General features: G+C 38.9%; 1 protein-coding gene across 3 annotated transcripts in view; it reads right to left on the minus strand.

The window, feature by feature from the left end:
• LOC122557720 (BTB/POZ domain-containing protein 10) overlaps nt 1-16,620 on the minus strand; it is a 66,311-nt gene that overhangs the window by 18,874 nt on the left and 30,817 nt on the right. For all 3 annotated transcript variants that reach the window (XM_043705629.1, XM_043705630.1, XM_043705631.1), the window contains 4 exons: nt 13,766-14,051; nt 11,434-11,536; nt 4,390-4,510; nt 2,053-2,250 (listed from right to left, as the gene is read on the minus strand). In XM_043705629.1, coding sequence (XP_043561564.1) covers nt 2,053-2,250; nt 4,390-4,510; nt 11,434-11,536; nt 13,766-14,051 — 708 coding nt within the window. The remainder of the gene's footprint in view (nt 1-2,052; nt 2,251-4,389; nt 4,511-11,433; nt 11,537-13,765; nt 14,052-16,620) is intronic.

Below are 16,620 nucleotides of genomic sequence, written 5' to 3' on the forward strand. Positions count from 1 at the left end.
AAAAGACCCAGTACAACCCATGGACAAAACCAACGTCGTCTACAAAATTCCATGCAAGGACTGCCACAAACACTACAGGGGACAAACAGGAAGAAAGTTAGCCACCCAGGATTCATGAACACCAGCTAGCCACAAAAAGACACAACCCCCTCTTCCTCATAGCCCTACACACGGATGGAAAAAGACATCATTTCAACTGAGACAAGACATCTATCCTGGGACAGGCTAAGCAAAGACATGCCAGAGAATTCCTAGAGGCCTGGCACTCCAACCACAATGCCATAAACAAGCACATAGATCTAGATGCCATTTATCAACCCCTCAGAAAACGAACAGGAAATGATATCACCACAAACCCCAGGAACCCCATCCTGGAAATATATAAATAGAAAGCAGGAGACTACAGCTTCGCTTCACTTGGAGGTCACCACTGATGATGTTACCTAGCCAGGTAATGAAACATCTGGATATCAAACCTACAGCTCAGCGAGCAAATCTACACCCTAGATGCACAACTTTAAAACATGCTGCCTTTGCAGGTGACCTTGGGGGTGCATTAAATATTTGTATGTCAAAGGTTGATCGATTCCCTAGCCTAACAGGAATCTAAGGTCATCATAGAGAGATGGAAATTCAGAATTTGGAATATAAACTAATCAGCCACAATCTCACTGAATATCAGGGCAGGGTTAAAGAGCCAAATATAAGTCAGGAATCTTTTATCCAAGATCTTGGGACCAATTTTTTTTTTTTTGGATAACAGATATTTTCGGTTATAGGTCCATTTAGATCTGTCCAAGTCCTTTGGGAATAAAAACCTTGTTTGGCCTGAATAGACCCAAAAGTGAATTTTTTTCCAAAGGGCTCAAACAGAACTATGGGCACAAAGCATTCAGGCCTTTTGAATAAAACTTCTCTTTTTGACAAATTCAGGCCAAGAGAAGTTGTTTTTTTAACCCCCCCAAAGGCTCCAAATTCACTCTCTAGAGATCTGCTCAGGTTCTTAAGTTTTTAGGTCTTTTTAGTTTTTGGACATGTGGATAAACGATACTTGTAGCATACTTCAGTTCCTAATTCATTTATTCATGTGTTTCACAACAATCAGGTTGAATCAAGATTGACCAAAATTAGTAGTTTTAAAAAAATATGAATGTAGCATGTTCCAAAGCACATTATAGCCAAGAAAGTACTTTTAAAGTGCAATAATATAGGAAATATAGTACCCAATTTTCACATAGCAAGCTCTTACAAATATCAATGTGATAATGCCCAGATGATCTATGGTTTTCAGATGTTGGTTGAACAACTTCAGTCTTTGAGAGAATGCACTGAGATCTTCTACATACATCGGAGGTGGCTGATGGGGCTCCAATTTAATATTTCAACCGAAAGATAGCACCTCAAACAGTGCAGCACCAGAATGAAATGTTGGCTTAAATTTTGTGCTCAGATCTCTGGATTAGGACTTAAATGTACTGTCTGCAGAGGCAAAAACATTATCCCACTGAGCTGTTCTAACTAAAGAAAATTATAGATGATAAAATGCAAGCCATCTACACTGCAAGCCATCTACACAGATGGACAAAGCAACCCTAAGCCCAATAGATAGTTATGCCAACTTGACAGCAGTACTTGGCACCATTAGCTCTATATCACTGGAAACCCACAAGCAACTGTGGCAGATCAATGCTGTACTGATCTGCAATGCTTTAGTATTCCATTGTTCAAAAGAACAATAGAGCTTCTTCAATGAGATTGGCAATTTATACATATTCCAAACGAACATTAACTCCCTGCTAAGAACAAACTAGAACTTTAAAAACTTTCAAAGCAGCAAACAAAAACATAACATGAGAAAAGATATCCAAGAACTGAGAACTGAAAAAGATAAATGGCAGATGGGATCAGTAGAGAAATGTGAACAGAAGGCTTATGAAAAACACTGCCTCCAAACGTGCTTCTGAAGCTGTGCTATGCATTAAAAATTGCATGAATAAAGAAAAAGCCAAGATTAATGTAGTGGGATTACACAGCATCAAGCTGATAGCTTACTTTGCGAATACTCCTCTCCCATTTGGGGTGGATACTCCTCATCCCAGTCAACCACATCATCATCGGTTAATACTACGATGTGGCACTCTCGATCACCACTCTGGGCACTTGCCACCATCAGTGGAAGTATCATTTCCTCCAAGTAGGATTCAAACTGTTTGCGTGCGCCATCGTTGGAGAGTTCATGCATGAGAGCACCTTAAAATAAAAAGCCCATTTAATAATTGTTCTACTGGACAGCCAATGCAGAAGTGAATGAACAATCCCAGCTTTTTAACTCAAAACATATCAACCAGTCAAGTAATTATTCTTCAGTTTCAAAGACTGAAGGGCAAATACCTGTCCCTCACAGGTTTGAGAGAGAACAGGGAGATTATCACTGTGTGCATCCTAGTTATTTCTGGCACAAGACAATTGGAACATCCTCCTCAACAGCAGGAAGAAGGGAAAAGATTGGCCTGCGAGTGGCTTGCACTAATCATGCTTTACTTGCCATTGCCATGTCCAATAAAGCCAACAGTAAAAGGTTTCATTCCTGTACAGCATGCGGTTATTCATGGAGGCTTGCCTTCTCACTTTATCCCATGCTTGTACAGTGGTTACCTTCAAGTTATACAGACCCAATTGCCTCTCTCTAATGGCGAGAAATGCCCCACGATCCTTTGTGAACTATGGCTAAGAATCTTGTCTTCTTGCCGCAACAAAAAAGTAATTGTTCCTTATGCTGTACATCTCTATGAATCTATGGCTTCACCTCTATCCCCCATTGCCATCCCACCCTGCATTCCCCAGTCCTGAATGGGGTAAAAGGCAGCTGCTTGTTTGCAAGAATAACTGTGCAGCCTTTTCAAGCTATCCAGGTCCACAGGTGTTTCAACAATTGATGCAAACAGATTTTACAATAGTTCAAAAGTACTCTAAAATGCTCTCCATTCAATTGGTCTATTAAGTCTTCTTCAATCCCTTCAAACAGAGCACTCCAGACCACAACCCAATGCATTAAACAAATTCTCATCTCACCTCTGGTTCTTCTGCTGATAAGACTTAAATCTGAATCCTTTGACAACAGACCATTTTGTCACAGTTCCTCCCTCCCTCAAGCCCTTCATACGTTTAATACATTGTCAGATGTCTTCTATATTTTCCCTGCTCTAAAGCAATAGCTATAAGGTATCATTTATTTTGAGTCATTCTCAATCCCAATCTCAGCCTCTGTAATGCCTCTACATACTTGAACTCCCACTTCTTTGGTCCCATTCCAGTAAGTTGACACCGTCTGAATTTTTGACATCTTTCTCAAGTGTGGCACTCAATTGGGTGTAACACTCCAACTGGGATCTGCTTCTTTATTCAACACTTCTTTGTACTTTTACACTCCATGCCTCTATTTATATCAAGCTTCCTAGCTGCTTTTTTTTTTAAAAAAAAGAAAAGAAAAGCTCTCAGATGTTCTACTACCTTCAAATATTTGTGGGCTTTCTCCCCCTAGGTGTTTCTATTCCGACACTACCTCCAAAAATGTTACTGTTACTGCCTTTCTACATTCTATCAATTTTGAAATTGGGCTTTAGAACAGCATGCAAATAGGAACGAAAGTGGAGAGGAGATTGATAAAGGGAGATTTCAAATGAGGTTTTGGACATTCTTACCATAAGACCAATATTTACGATATTTGGTAGCCAAGGAAAATAATTATCACTGAATGGTTACAGGAGAAAAATTGCCCATGGAGTTCATCAGGTCCACAGTGCTTCTCTGCAACAGGAATTCAGCTCCTCACTTGCCAGCCCTGTCACCTTGTGAAATCTTTATCATGTGCTTATCCAATTCCCTTGTGAAGGCTACAGATAAATCTACCTCAAATCACAATAACAGACCTCCCCATTCCTGCACCCGCTTTCAAATTGTAACCTCTAGTTTACACTGCCTTGCCTCATTTTCCTAATAAAAGTATTGGGGCACTGACCATTAATAAAAGTAATATAGCATTTATACTTTGAAACAAAGCAAGCATGTTACAAATTAATAAAATGTATTGTAAAAGCTATTAATTTTACAAAAATAAAAATCAAGGAACTTTGAAGGAGCCGAACACTTTTGAAGTTCGATTCAATTATTCATCACAATGCCAATTATCAATGCAATGGAGAAGGAGGGAAGGAGGTGGAATCACTGGAGACCTCTTCTGAAGAACCAGCGCAAGCGGATAGAACAAATGGCTGCCTTTTGTGCTGTTCGATGTTAGCAAATTATGCAGTCTACATTAAAAAATGATATTATTGAGCATCATGACTGAAAATACTTTAAGCTTTCCTGCGATACTGCTGACGTACTTACTGAGATCTCTGCATTTGATAGTACTGTAATCAAAAGAGATACAGAGGTAGTCACAAGCTTCTCTCAGTTCAGGTATTGAGATCCCATCAGGACAGCGGATTATGCCAGTCTTGTAGTAATCCTGAAAACAAATGTACAAATTTACAAACAGGAGCTAAAATGACAAAGTGAAACAAGGTGAATCAGTGCAGTAATGCCTGAAATGGCAAAAGAGATTTTGCTACTTGAAGCAACTATCAAACGATACACCAAAGAAACTACACAGGAGTACAAATGAAAGCTACTGTACTGAAAACTGCAGAAAGCAACATATCCAAGGTGCAGTTTCTAAGCAAAGTAAAGCTATTCGTCCCAGTCTTTTTTTTTTAGAAAAACTGTTTTATTCTGCGTGAAAGTCAAGACCAATTGTAGCTTTCAGATAGCGTGGGATTAGAGGGCAAAAGATAATTGAACCAAACTACTTCCCCTAAATTACATACTTTATTCCTATCTTGTATTAATGTGCTTAACTGATTTCAAACAAAGATAGATAGTGAGGGCTTTGAATAAATGAATGGGGTACAAGGCACAAGTTCAAAATTTGCAATGTCAAAACTCAAGAAATAGTTTGACCTGAAAGGGAAACGAAACAGACTTCTCAAGAGGCTCGTGGATCAGGCAAATACCTGGCAGATGTAATTTTACAGAAAAGTACAAGTCCTATAAACTTATCAACACAACAAGAAAGGGCAAAAATAAAATAAAGTTTACAATTCTGAAGGAGATGCAGGAACAGAGGGATCTGTGCACAGAACTTGTTGAAAGTGGCAGAGCATGTTGAGATAGGGGTTAGCAATACAAATTGAAAGCAGCTATATTTTTGACCTAATGGTATTTTTAATCAAAATTAGTGGTTGAGATTTGCAGAAACTATTCACTCAAAGATGTGATGCAGTTTAAACTAAACAAAATATAGATGGCTCTAGCTCTGGGCTGAGTCATATTAATTTCAGATAAACAATGACCAGGAAAACATTTTCTGACTCACAAAGAGTGTAAATGAGTTGATGCAAATACCAAGCATCTTTGAACAGCTCTGCTTTGGTTTGATATCAAGTCGGAATTTTTGGGAAGTTTTGTATTCGTGAAAACTCAGACATGATGTCTGAAAACAACAAGATAAAAGATTGGCAAATTCTAAAAAAAATGTGGATTCATTCTTAAAGGATCTCGAAAGCTGCAAAAGAAACAAAAATTGGTTTGTTGTTGACTAGCACAGAATTTGTTTCTTTTGAAATGCAATTGATTGGAATTCTCCAAGACAGTTTGTGAAAAGTCAAACTCATCAGGTTTAAATTGCTTTATTGTCCTCTGATCTTCAAAATATTGGCAACAGGTGATGAGGAAATACAGATTGAGAAGCTGATTTTTTGCAAGTAAGTCGCCAGCCTCCAACTTCCTCAGCTACGTTTTAGAGTTCATACTATGGGTGACGCAACAATTAGATGGCAAGAGGCACGTAACCTTGGCAGGTCTTTTTCCAGAGGAGCTGTCAATGATGGATAGCATTCCAACACGGGGGTTGGTAGCAAGACTGCAAATCAGGCCCATTATCATTGTTGTGCCATTTCCACCCCTCTAGAAATCGCAACTGGTAGGGAAGGGTGCAATGTGGAAGACTATGGCTGTTGTGCTAACCAACTATAAAATACAAGGCAGCAATGTGCAAAGATACTCCCCTTGGAAAAGTGATACATGTTGGGCTTGAGAAGTTCTTTTTGATGCAGTGTGAATAATGATCTGGAATTCATTGCCTACAAGAGAGTGATGGAAAAGAAGATAATCCATAATTTCAAAAGGAAATTGCAAAGGCACTAGATGGTTGGGCTATGAAAACAGAATAGGTAATGAGTGGTGAGGGTACAGCTCAGCAACATAGACAGAGCTAGAAATAATAGTCCACTTGGGGATTTGGAGCAGCTACAACACCGTTTTAAAAAGCAGAATCTCAAATGACAATTTCTCTATTTCTACCAAAGGTTAACAAGTGGCAAATTCCATTACAGAGTTGAATATCTGGCACAAACAGTGGTATTAGTGGGGACATTGGGAGAGGGTGGTTTTGAGTGGCAGGACTACATCTGTACTGGGAAAGAGAAGTCATTCCATTGGATTAAACCAGATGTGACAGACAGTTTGCTGAAAATAGGGTTTCAGTAAACAGGGTCGAACTCGGGAAAAATTAAATCTGAGAGAAATATAATTTTACAGAAGGGTTCCAGTCAGCCCATTGTGTCTGTACCAGCTTCTGAAACAGCCACCCTGCTAATCCCATTCTTCAGCCTCATCTCCGAAGCCCCTAAATTCATCACTTTCAAAAGAAGTTAAACTCTTTTGAAACTTCCTGCGGAATCTGCCTCCACCGCTCTCCTAAGCAGCACATTCACAATCCTAATAACTCTGAGGTAAGGAGTTTCTCCTCATCTCACTTTTAGCTCTCTTGCTGACAATCTTGAAATCGACTTCCTAGTTACTGACATGCCACCTAGTGGAAACAGAATATCATTCTTTACCCTGTCAAAATTTTTAATAACTCAGTAAGATCACCTCAATCTTCGAGAATAAGCCCAATCTTTCTGACCTTGCCTTGTATCTAAAAACCTTCATTCCTGATATCGTTCTCGCAAATCTTCTCTGCGCTCTCTCCATGACTTTAATATCCTTAAATAAAGTATCTAGAACTTAACTCAATGGTCCAAATGTGGTCTGATTAATGATTGATATAAGCATAGCATCACTTCCTTGTTTTTATACTCTACATCTCTATTTATAAACCCAAGGATTCTATAATCCTTCTCAACAACGGTTTCAAACTTGCTGTGCAATCTTCAGAGAATTATGCACTTGACCCCAAGGTCCCTCTGCACCTGTACTCGCCTCGGAGTTGTACCATTGAGCCTGTATTGTCTCTCCATGTTCCTTGTACCTTATTTCTTTTTAATGCAATTTATTTGCTGGGGACTGCCCATTTGGCCAATTTGTCAATGTCTCTCTGAAGATGCTCAGCGTCATCCTCACAATTCACTATTCTCCTTGGCTTAGCATCATTGACAAATTTAGAGATTTTGTCCACAACACTGATCTCCAAATTGTTTCCATAAATCAGAAAAGGTAAGGGCTCTAACACCAATCCCTCAGGAACATCAGTTTCAACTCTTCTTCAGTCAGAGATATCCATTTATATCTACCCTCAGTTTCCTATCTTTTAGCCAATTTCTAATCCATGCTGTCAAGGATTTATCAATCCCAAACTTTTTTAATTTGCAAAACAACCTGCCACGTGGCATTGTATCAAATGCCTTCTTAACGCCCAAATGTACAAGATCTACAGCACTATCCTCATCCATTGCCTGCGTCTCCCTATCGAAGAACACACTTAAAATTTGTCAAACGTGACCTGCCCTTGACAAAGCCATAGTCAATTGGACAGTGTTAACTCCTTTTTCTTTAAGTGTATATGTATCCTATCCCATATTATGGTCACCATCAGTTTTCCCATATTGATGACAAGCAAGTAACGGTACTTTATCTGCTTACCCAAAGCAACTATAACAAGATAGATAAATTAATGGCATTTTTGGGTTAAATGGGTTTGATTTATTACTAATTCGGATGTGTTGTTGCATGGTGATCAAGATTGAGAAATAAATACAAACCTTTTGAAAAGACAATAATTAAAAATGTGCTGAGGTGGGAGTACAGATATACTTAAAGACATTAATAGGAAAACACAGAAGATAAAGCTAACTATTTCCACTAGTTGGGGAACTATTTCTACGAGTTGTGGATTATAGAACTGGGGGCATAATCTGAGAATTAGTGCCAGACCACTCAGAAGAGGTGTTAAAAAGCACTTCTATACATAATGGGTTGGGTTGGGCAGGGCGGGGGGTGGAGGTGTCTGGAACTCTCTTGCACAAGGCAGCAGTGGGTGCTACATCAATTCTTAATTTTAAATCTGAGATAGATCATTTTTTTTCTTAAGCATTAAGGGAAATGGGTGAAAATTCAGGTATTTACATTAGGCCACAAATCAGCCATGATATCACAATAGCTTAACAGTCTTGAAAGGCCTAACCTTGTTCCGAAATTCCTATGAGCAAGACGACCAATCATAGATGTAGATAAGAAATAACAAGGGCCAGAAAACTCTGGTGACAGTAGTTTAAAGATCACTAACAGAAGCTGCATTATTAAACAGATTATTCAAGAAATAAGAGATAATAAACAAAAAATTCAAGGAGGATTTGAATCTTCAAAGAGACTCAATTAAATTGGCAGAACTAATTTGGGGGATGAGTTCACGGAACCAACCAGGGAACAGGCTATTTGAGATCTTACCTTGTGCAATTAGATCTAGTTAATTAGTATTTCAAAGCAAGGGATCCTCTGGGGAAGGATGATCTTAATATAATGAATTCACATTGAGTTTGAGAATGGCACAGTTATAACATATTATAGTTTTAAATAAAACCAATCATGTAGGAATGAGGGGCAAATTAAAGATGATACATCTGAAGGATAGATTAAATTATACCGTGGCAGATAAGCAATGGTAAAAAATGTAATGAAATATTTAAATGAGTGTTGACAAATATACATTCAATCGTGAAATAAACTCTCCATAACAGATCTATCTGTAGCTAACTAAGAATGTTATAGATTACGAGGGAGTACAGATTTAAGGTGATTGGTAGAAGGACTAAAGAGATTTGGTAGAAGGATTAGAGGAGACATGAGCAGAAACATTTTCAACTGAGAGAGTGGTGGGTGTCTGGAGTTTGCTGCCCAGTTTAGGCAGAAACCTTCAACTCATTTAAGTGGAACCTGGATCTGCACCTGGAACTCGCTACTGACCAAGTGCTGCTAAGTGACATCGGAATGGGTATCTAATTTGTTCAGCTAGTGTAGATACGAGTTGAATTGCCTGTTTCTATGCTGCAACTTTTCAATGTTTCTATTAAAATAAATTCATAATATTGCCATGAGTAGTAAACTTGAGGAGTGGGAGAGTTTTAGAATCCAGAAGAGGATGACCTAATAAACAATATGGAGAAAATCTACTGTAGATCTCAGCATTTCGGTTGACCTTTGAAGCCTCAAAAGGATCTCAAAAACCAGAGGGTGACTTACACACAAAGTGTAAAGCCACCAGTGTGGGTGGTTGCCACTTTAAGGTATCGTTAACATGTGATGCAGGGTGGACAGGTCTTAAACTCCCACACTTCTTCATAACACTGCCCACATTGCCTTGATCCCTTGTACCCAGTGATAAAGTAATATATGGATTTGTGGGATGAAAAACTGATGATTACTAATGGATGCACAGAACAGCTGAATAAAGAGGGAGATTTACTTATACCAAGTACATCTAAAACCAACACTTTTGGCATTGAAAAATTATGTTCTTACATCCTACGTCGATTTATGCAGAATGATATTTGACAGAAAACAAAAAAATATAAAACAGACTGTGACAGCACCAATGATAACCATAAAAAGGAATAGAACAGTACAAATAAATACGGATTCCTGAAAGACCAAAACAGGGCCGAGAGTGAGGCTGTTTCTCTGTTTGGATAATCTAAAACTAAAAAGTACACGCTAAGAATAAAGGTTCGGTCAGTTCTGACTTATGTAAGGAAACATTTCTCTCCTCAGAAGACTAGGAATCTTTGGAATTCTTTATTACAGACACCTGCAAGTGCACAGTTATTGGACAGGTTTAGGCAGAGATTGTTGGAATCTAACACATTTAAAATATGTAAAAGTTGGGCAGTTAAGTGGAGTTGAGATCAAAAATCAGGCCTGAATGATTGAGCAGCCATAACCTTATTTAATGGCAGAGACGGCTCAAGGGGCCACATAGCAAAATCTGCAAATTTGATTATGACCTGGAAATATACTGCCGTGCCTGTGCTTTCACTGGGTCAAAATGTTGGCACACACCACTTAAATCAAAAACTTACACCTCACTGACTGCAGGGAGTTAATGTCATGGCTCACCTTGTCAAGGGCTATCAGAGGATGGGGAATAAACCGGTCATGTCAATGATGTTCGCAACCAGAATAAATAGAACAAAATGTGCTTTCCAATGATAGCAGCTGTCAGTATCTATTAACTGCTATGATTATGTAGCTAAAGGAGGAATGGAAACCACAAAGTAAGAAAAATGCTCAAGACATAGCAGCATCCTATTGAGATGATTTATCAGGAAACTGAGGTAATATTCAGCAGGCAATTTCAAATTTGAACTAGGGAATTAACTGTCAGACCCCATTTTCCAACATTCAAGTTCGCGATTTGGAAAGAAAAGGCACTTGACAAAGCAAATAAAGTAACAAAAATCGTATCCTGGATAACAGTTATATTTAGTTTTATCTCCACTCTCTTGCAAACAGAAATATTCTCTGCCTTCTCCAGTATTTTCTGGCATTGCATAAAATGGGTATGGGTACACAGGAAATGAGAACAAAGCAGATTAACAAATCAGTCATTAATTCTTTAAGAACATCACAGGTATCTCTTCTCTTTCAATGGGTCAGACTGAACAGAAGGAACTGCATTATTCAACCATAAGGTCAGCCCTGTGATAAAAACTACTCTTGAGCTTCTGTTGATCGTTGGGGAGCCTCCTGAACACAGGACCAAAATAAAGTTATGCAGAAAAGCTGTTAATAGATATTCCAGAAATCAACCCTTGGAATCCATTTTTGCTCACATCAGTATCTTGCTGACTGAAGGCTAGTTCAAAATTATTCTCAAAGTGGAGCATCACTAATGAATTAATAATTGCTCACAAGTTGACCGCGAGTTCAAATTGTTTGAAACACTTAGGTGATTGAAAAAACTGATTACTTGCATTGTATTCAATGTGCTTTAAATTAAGCTGTTAAGAATAATGACCCAAATTTATTTTGCTACACATTCTCATGTAGAGCAGAACACTGGTTTGCTTCTTAAAAGACATTCACTGGGAGTTTGTTTCAATATTACGGACTTACCAAAATAGCTCGAAATACTGTGGAACTGATTCCTTCTGCCACCTCGTACTCTCCTTTTTCATTTGGACGTGTAAAATTGTGTTCTCTCCCCGATCCAAACATCCTGCAGGAACACAGAACATTGTGGTTAACAACATATTTATCAGCTGCTTCTAGACACCCTAATCATGTTAAAGGGAAAAGCATTACATGTTTTGAATTAGCAATGCCTGACAGATACTGACACTGGAGCTACTATCACATATTCAATGAATTAATTAAGCAGCAGAATCGAATCTGAAGGACAATATACCTTCTCAACTTTAAACAATTTAGGATTGGAAAGTTGAAGGAAGGCGAATAAAACATGAGGGGACATGTTTTTGAAATGAGGTAACACAAAAACGTAAGTGAATTGAATGAATGAATAAATAAATAATTGGATTATTAAATTCCCTGGACTAGTTAAGGTACATCCCAGAGTACTGAAAGATGTGGCTACAGAAATGGTGAATGCATTGATTGTTATCTTTCAAAATTTTACAAAATCTGAAAAGATTCCTGCAGACTGGAAAGTAAGAAATCTACTCATGAAGGGAGGAAGACAGAAAATGGAGAACATAGACCTGTTAACTTTCTGCCAATAGGAGGATGTTTTTGACCGCATGGGCTGAAGTGCCTTTTCCTGTGCTGGAGCTCTCAATGTCTCGATAATAAAGTTTCACAGGAGGTCAATAAAAAAAGAAATTACAGCACACGGGATTCAGAGTAATATATTGGTACAAACAATTGGTTAATGGATAGAAAACAGACATTAAGAGTGAACAGGTCATTTTCAGCATGATGGGCTATTCCTTGTAAAATACCACAAGTGCAAAGTTGTGCTCTCAGCTGTTCATAATCTATGGAAACTTGAATGCGTGAACAACATGTAATGTTTCCAAATTTGCTGATAACAACTAGATGCAAATGTAAGTTGTGAATAAGCATCAAGGGACAGACTAAGTGAATGAGCAAGTTTATGGCCCATGAAACAGACTGAATAAATGCGAAGTTATCCACTTTGGTAGGAAGTAAACAGAACATTTCATAAATCATGAGGGGTTGGGAAGTGCGCTACAGCAAGCAATTAGAATGACAATGGCATGGTGGCCTTCATTACAATGGAATTTGATTACAGTAGTGAAGATATCTTGCTGCAATTGTATACCACCTTGATTAGATTGCACCTGGAGTACTGCGTACAATTTTGGTTGTATCCAGGCCAGGATATAGAGGGAATTAAAATGAGGCTTACTGTATCAACCTCTGGGTTAGCAGGATTGTCTTAGAAGAGTCTGAGGGAGCTGGCTTGTATTTGAAGGTTTTGAAGAATGAAAAGTCATCGAATTGAAAGTTACAACCCTAACAGAGTGACAAGGTGTATAGCGATAGTGTCTCTCTTGGATGGTGAGTCCAGAGCAGGGAACATAAATACAGATTAAGGATTGACATTTCACACTCCGATGTGGAGGAATTTCTTGACCCAGAGGGTGATGAGCCTTTAGATTTCTCAACCCTTGACGGCAGCTCATTTATTGATCATGTTCAAGAAATCATAGATAACATCGGAGGGTGTGGGGATGAAGTGTGGAAAAGCAGTGTTGTCGCAGTTGACCAGCCATAATCCAAAAGAATGTCAAATCAGTCTGATTAGTCCAGTAGTTTTTGAATAATGTGCATGATAAGTTAAGAAGGTGCTGCAAAATTTTCAGGAAGCAGTGCTGCTTTAGCTGCTGACATCATGGAGTTGGGAGGGTGGGTAAATAGCTCCCAGCATCTGATTGGTGAATGGCACTGTCACTCAGTGTGTAGAGCAGTTAGGTCTTTCATTTTTGGGCTTTGCCCTTTTGTTGGGGTGAACTAGCCAGATCACAGAGTGCTGTTACCACAGGTTATTTGGGCAATGCCAAGTGGAGCTTAGAATGTGGGAAGTGTGGTATCTGCAGTGCACAAAGCTGCCCCTCTGTTGGAGCAGAGTTTGGCTCATTGCCATACCTGAGCCCTGCAAATGTCTTTGGGGTGGGGGTGTGCGTGCAGTTACAATTACCAGTGACTGGTGTTGGTTGTGATTGGGCTCCACAATGGCGTGCATGGCGATTTTTTTTTTGGAGGGGTGTGGACTCACTGATAATTCAGTTTCTCCGTTCTTACTATGGCAGTAAACACAAGTAAATGTGATATTCGTGAGTAATCAGTGCAGATGAATGAAATGCGCGAGTCGTGGAATTGTTTGTCTCATTGAATTTAGCCTCAGTACTGAAAAGGTTGGTAATCACTGGAATAGTCTACCCCAACTCTTGCAGTAGCTCACCTGCCCAGCATTGTATTGGGTTGTGCAGTGAAAATAGAAGGATCCACAACAAATCTGGTGTTGTCAACAATCAGCGTAACCCGTTCTGAAGTGCGGATGCTTCGAGTGCCTTCTTTGACATTTTCGTAGACAAAAACCATTTCTCCTCCCGATTTGCATGTCCCATCGATGGTGGGTGGATTACAATTTCGGCTGATATTGCCGACACTGCTGGAGCCATTTGGGGAAATCTTTTGAAGACGAGGGCTGTTTGGCCGTGATGTTGAAGTGTGATCCTTTTCTCTGTCTACATGCAAAAAATATTGCAAAGTAAGAATAATCCATCTGCATTTGCAAACACTTCCTCCTTATTACGTACTGCATGTAATTCACCCAACAATCAAGAGAAAGAGTATTTTTGTTTAGGTTGTCTGGGAATATCAACTTCCCTGAAGAATTAAATTCCCCAGCTAGTCAGTCCAAGTCCAAATCAGATTTGGTGAAATAAAGAGATTGACCACATAAACTACATTGTTAGCATCAACCAGTGCAACAAATCTGGCACAGTTCCTCTCCATTTTGGTAAGAGAATTTCAAGTTGACATTTTTGTGGCACAGTAAACACATTTCACTGCAAAAAAAATTAGAAATTCTATAAAGAACAAGCTGTTTATCATAACACTACTGAATTTGCATTCATAATATCTTTAAAGTAGAAGAATGCTTCATAGACATATCAGCAATAAAAATCTCACATCAATCCACTGGAGTAGATACCAAGACAAATGACCGAATGTTTGGTCGAAAAAGCTGGATTTCAAATTGATGTCAGATGAGGTGAAAGAACGAGAGGCAAAGGGGTTGAGAGAGGAAATTATGGCTTAGAGTCAGAAATAGAAAGCAATTAAAATTTTGGATAGACAAGGGCTTGAGTTGGAGCAATAATTCACAGGTTTGTAGGGCTGGAGGAAGCTAGAGACGGGAGGAAGGAAACAAGGCAATGGAAAAACTTCAAAACAAGAGAACCTTAAAACTGGGGCCAGAAGTCAGTTTAAGCACAAGGATTATGAGTGAGTAACACTTTCACAAGTTAGAATATAGTAGCAGCTTTGGATTGTTGTTGTATACAGGTGTATCAACTAATGACAGATTCAAGTACACCAAATTCAAAACATCATCTGAGCAGAGAACAACAAAACTGAAGTAATTGAAAAAAAATTAGAACAAGAATCTCTTTAATCTTGCAGTAATTAGCAATTTATTCTTTCACTTCCAGTTAGTGGGCACTGGTTACAGACTGCTTCTGCAAAACTGTTCAAGAAATCTGAACCACTTGCGACTCCCTTGCATGTCCATTACAAGAACTCATTATTAAATTGATTGCCAAGCCTATGCACTTGGCTCAATTTCTACTGTGTCTCGTGTCCATTCTTCCACTTTCCACAGGTTAACTCCTAATGTTGCTTGCACAAATTATAATTACAAGCAGTTTTTACAGGCTTTACAACTTCACAAGCTGTGGCTTGAACATGAGCAAGCAGAAATCAAATTTTTAAAAAGGTTGCTCCATAAATCTAGGAAGTACATTCCATAATAACACCAATCGGTGGACGGTGATATCAATCACTTTACTAACTCAATCAATTACAAACCAGAATGTTCTTACAGGGAAATAAAAGTAACAGAGGTGGTTTGCTTGGGTTTCAATAAGTCTTGGGTGCTGTCGACCAAATGGCAGACATTTGCAACTCTGCATTATTTCAGTAAAATGCTTGCTTCTGATCTTTAAGCATTACCTGTACACTTTGGAGCAGTGTCTGCATGCAAGCAAATGTAAGAGAATTCTAAAGCCAGCCCCCTAAAATGGAAACAAATAATCTGACCAATTTTATGTTCAACATTTGCACACAAAAGAACTACTCATACAAAAATTTCATTGCATTGGTACCCACACATTGTAGGCTAAATAGCAAGAAAGTGAAATCCAATGAACGTCAATTCAAGGGCAAGCCTCTTAGGACTAATGGATCTAGTTATATTGGCTTGTTCTTGCTAACAAAGTTGCATCAACAGCAGATCCCAGTTGAGGAAATAATGATGCGAGCAGACCCAGAAAATACTCTAATATCCTTTATACTACATTGGCCAGTGAGGGGAGGGATGGAACAGCAGTGGTAATCAGTGTCTTCAGCTGCCTGCGTCATATGGTGATATTTATAGCTGTGCATCACAAGCCTTCTCTGCCATTAATGTATGCAGAGTGTTAAACTGATTCATCATTACTTCAGAAGACAACTTTTTTTTCCCTATCATAAAGATATTTTTTCAACAGCAGTACAGTGGCGTTATGTAATATGAAAGGGGGAGTTTGTGGTTATAAAGGTACCTTTCTTGACATCTCAAAATATTTAACAAACCTCAACAAATTAATGTGCTTTTTTGCAGGCAAATACAGAAAACCAATGTTTTAGTAATGTAGGTTGAGGAATAAATATTGGCTGGGAGACTGGGGAGAATACCACTGTTAATACAGTCATGATTAGAGTAGGCACTTTCTAGATTATATAGAGTCATAGAGATGTACAGCATGGAAAAAGACAATTCGGTCTAACCAGTCCATGCCGACCAATATCCCAACCCAATCTAGTCCCACCTGCCAGCGCCCGGCCCATATCCCTCCAAACCCTTCCTATTCATATATCCATCCAGATGCCTCTTAAATGTTGCAATTGTACCAGCCTCCACCACATCCTCTGGCAGCTCATTCCATACACGTACCACTCTCTGGGTGAAAACTTTGCCCCTTAGGTCTCTTTTATATCTTTCCCCTCTCACCCTAAACCTATGCCCTCTAGTTCTGGACTCCCCGACCCCAG

The sequence above is a fragment of the Chiloscyllium plagiosum genome, chromosome 16 (genome assembly GCF_004010195.1).
Source record: "Chiloscyllium plagiosum isolate BGI_BamShark_2017 chromosome 16, ASM401019v2, whole genome shotgun sequence".
NCBI lineage: Eukaryota > Metazoa > Chordata > Chondrichthyes > Orectolobiformes > Hemiscylliidae > Chiloscyllium > Chiloscyllium plagiosum.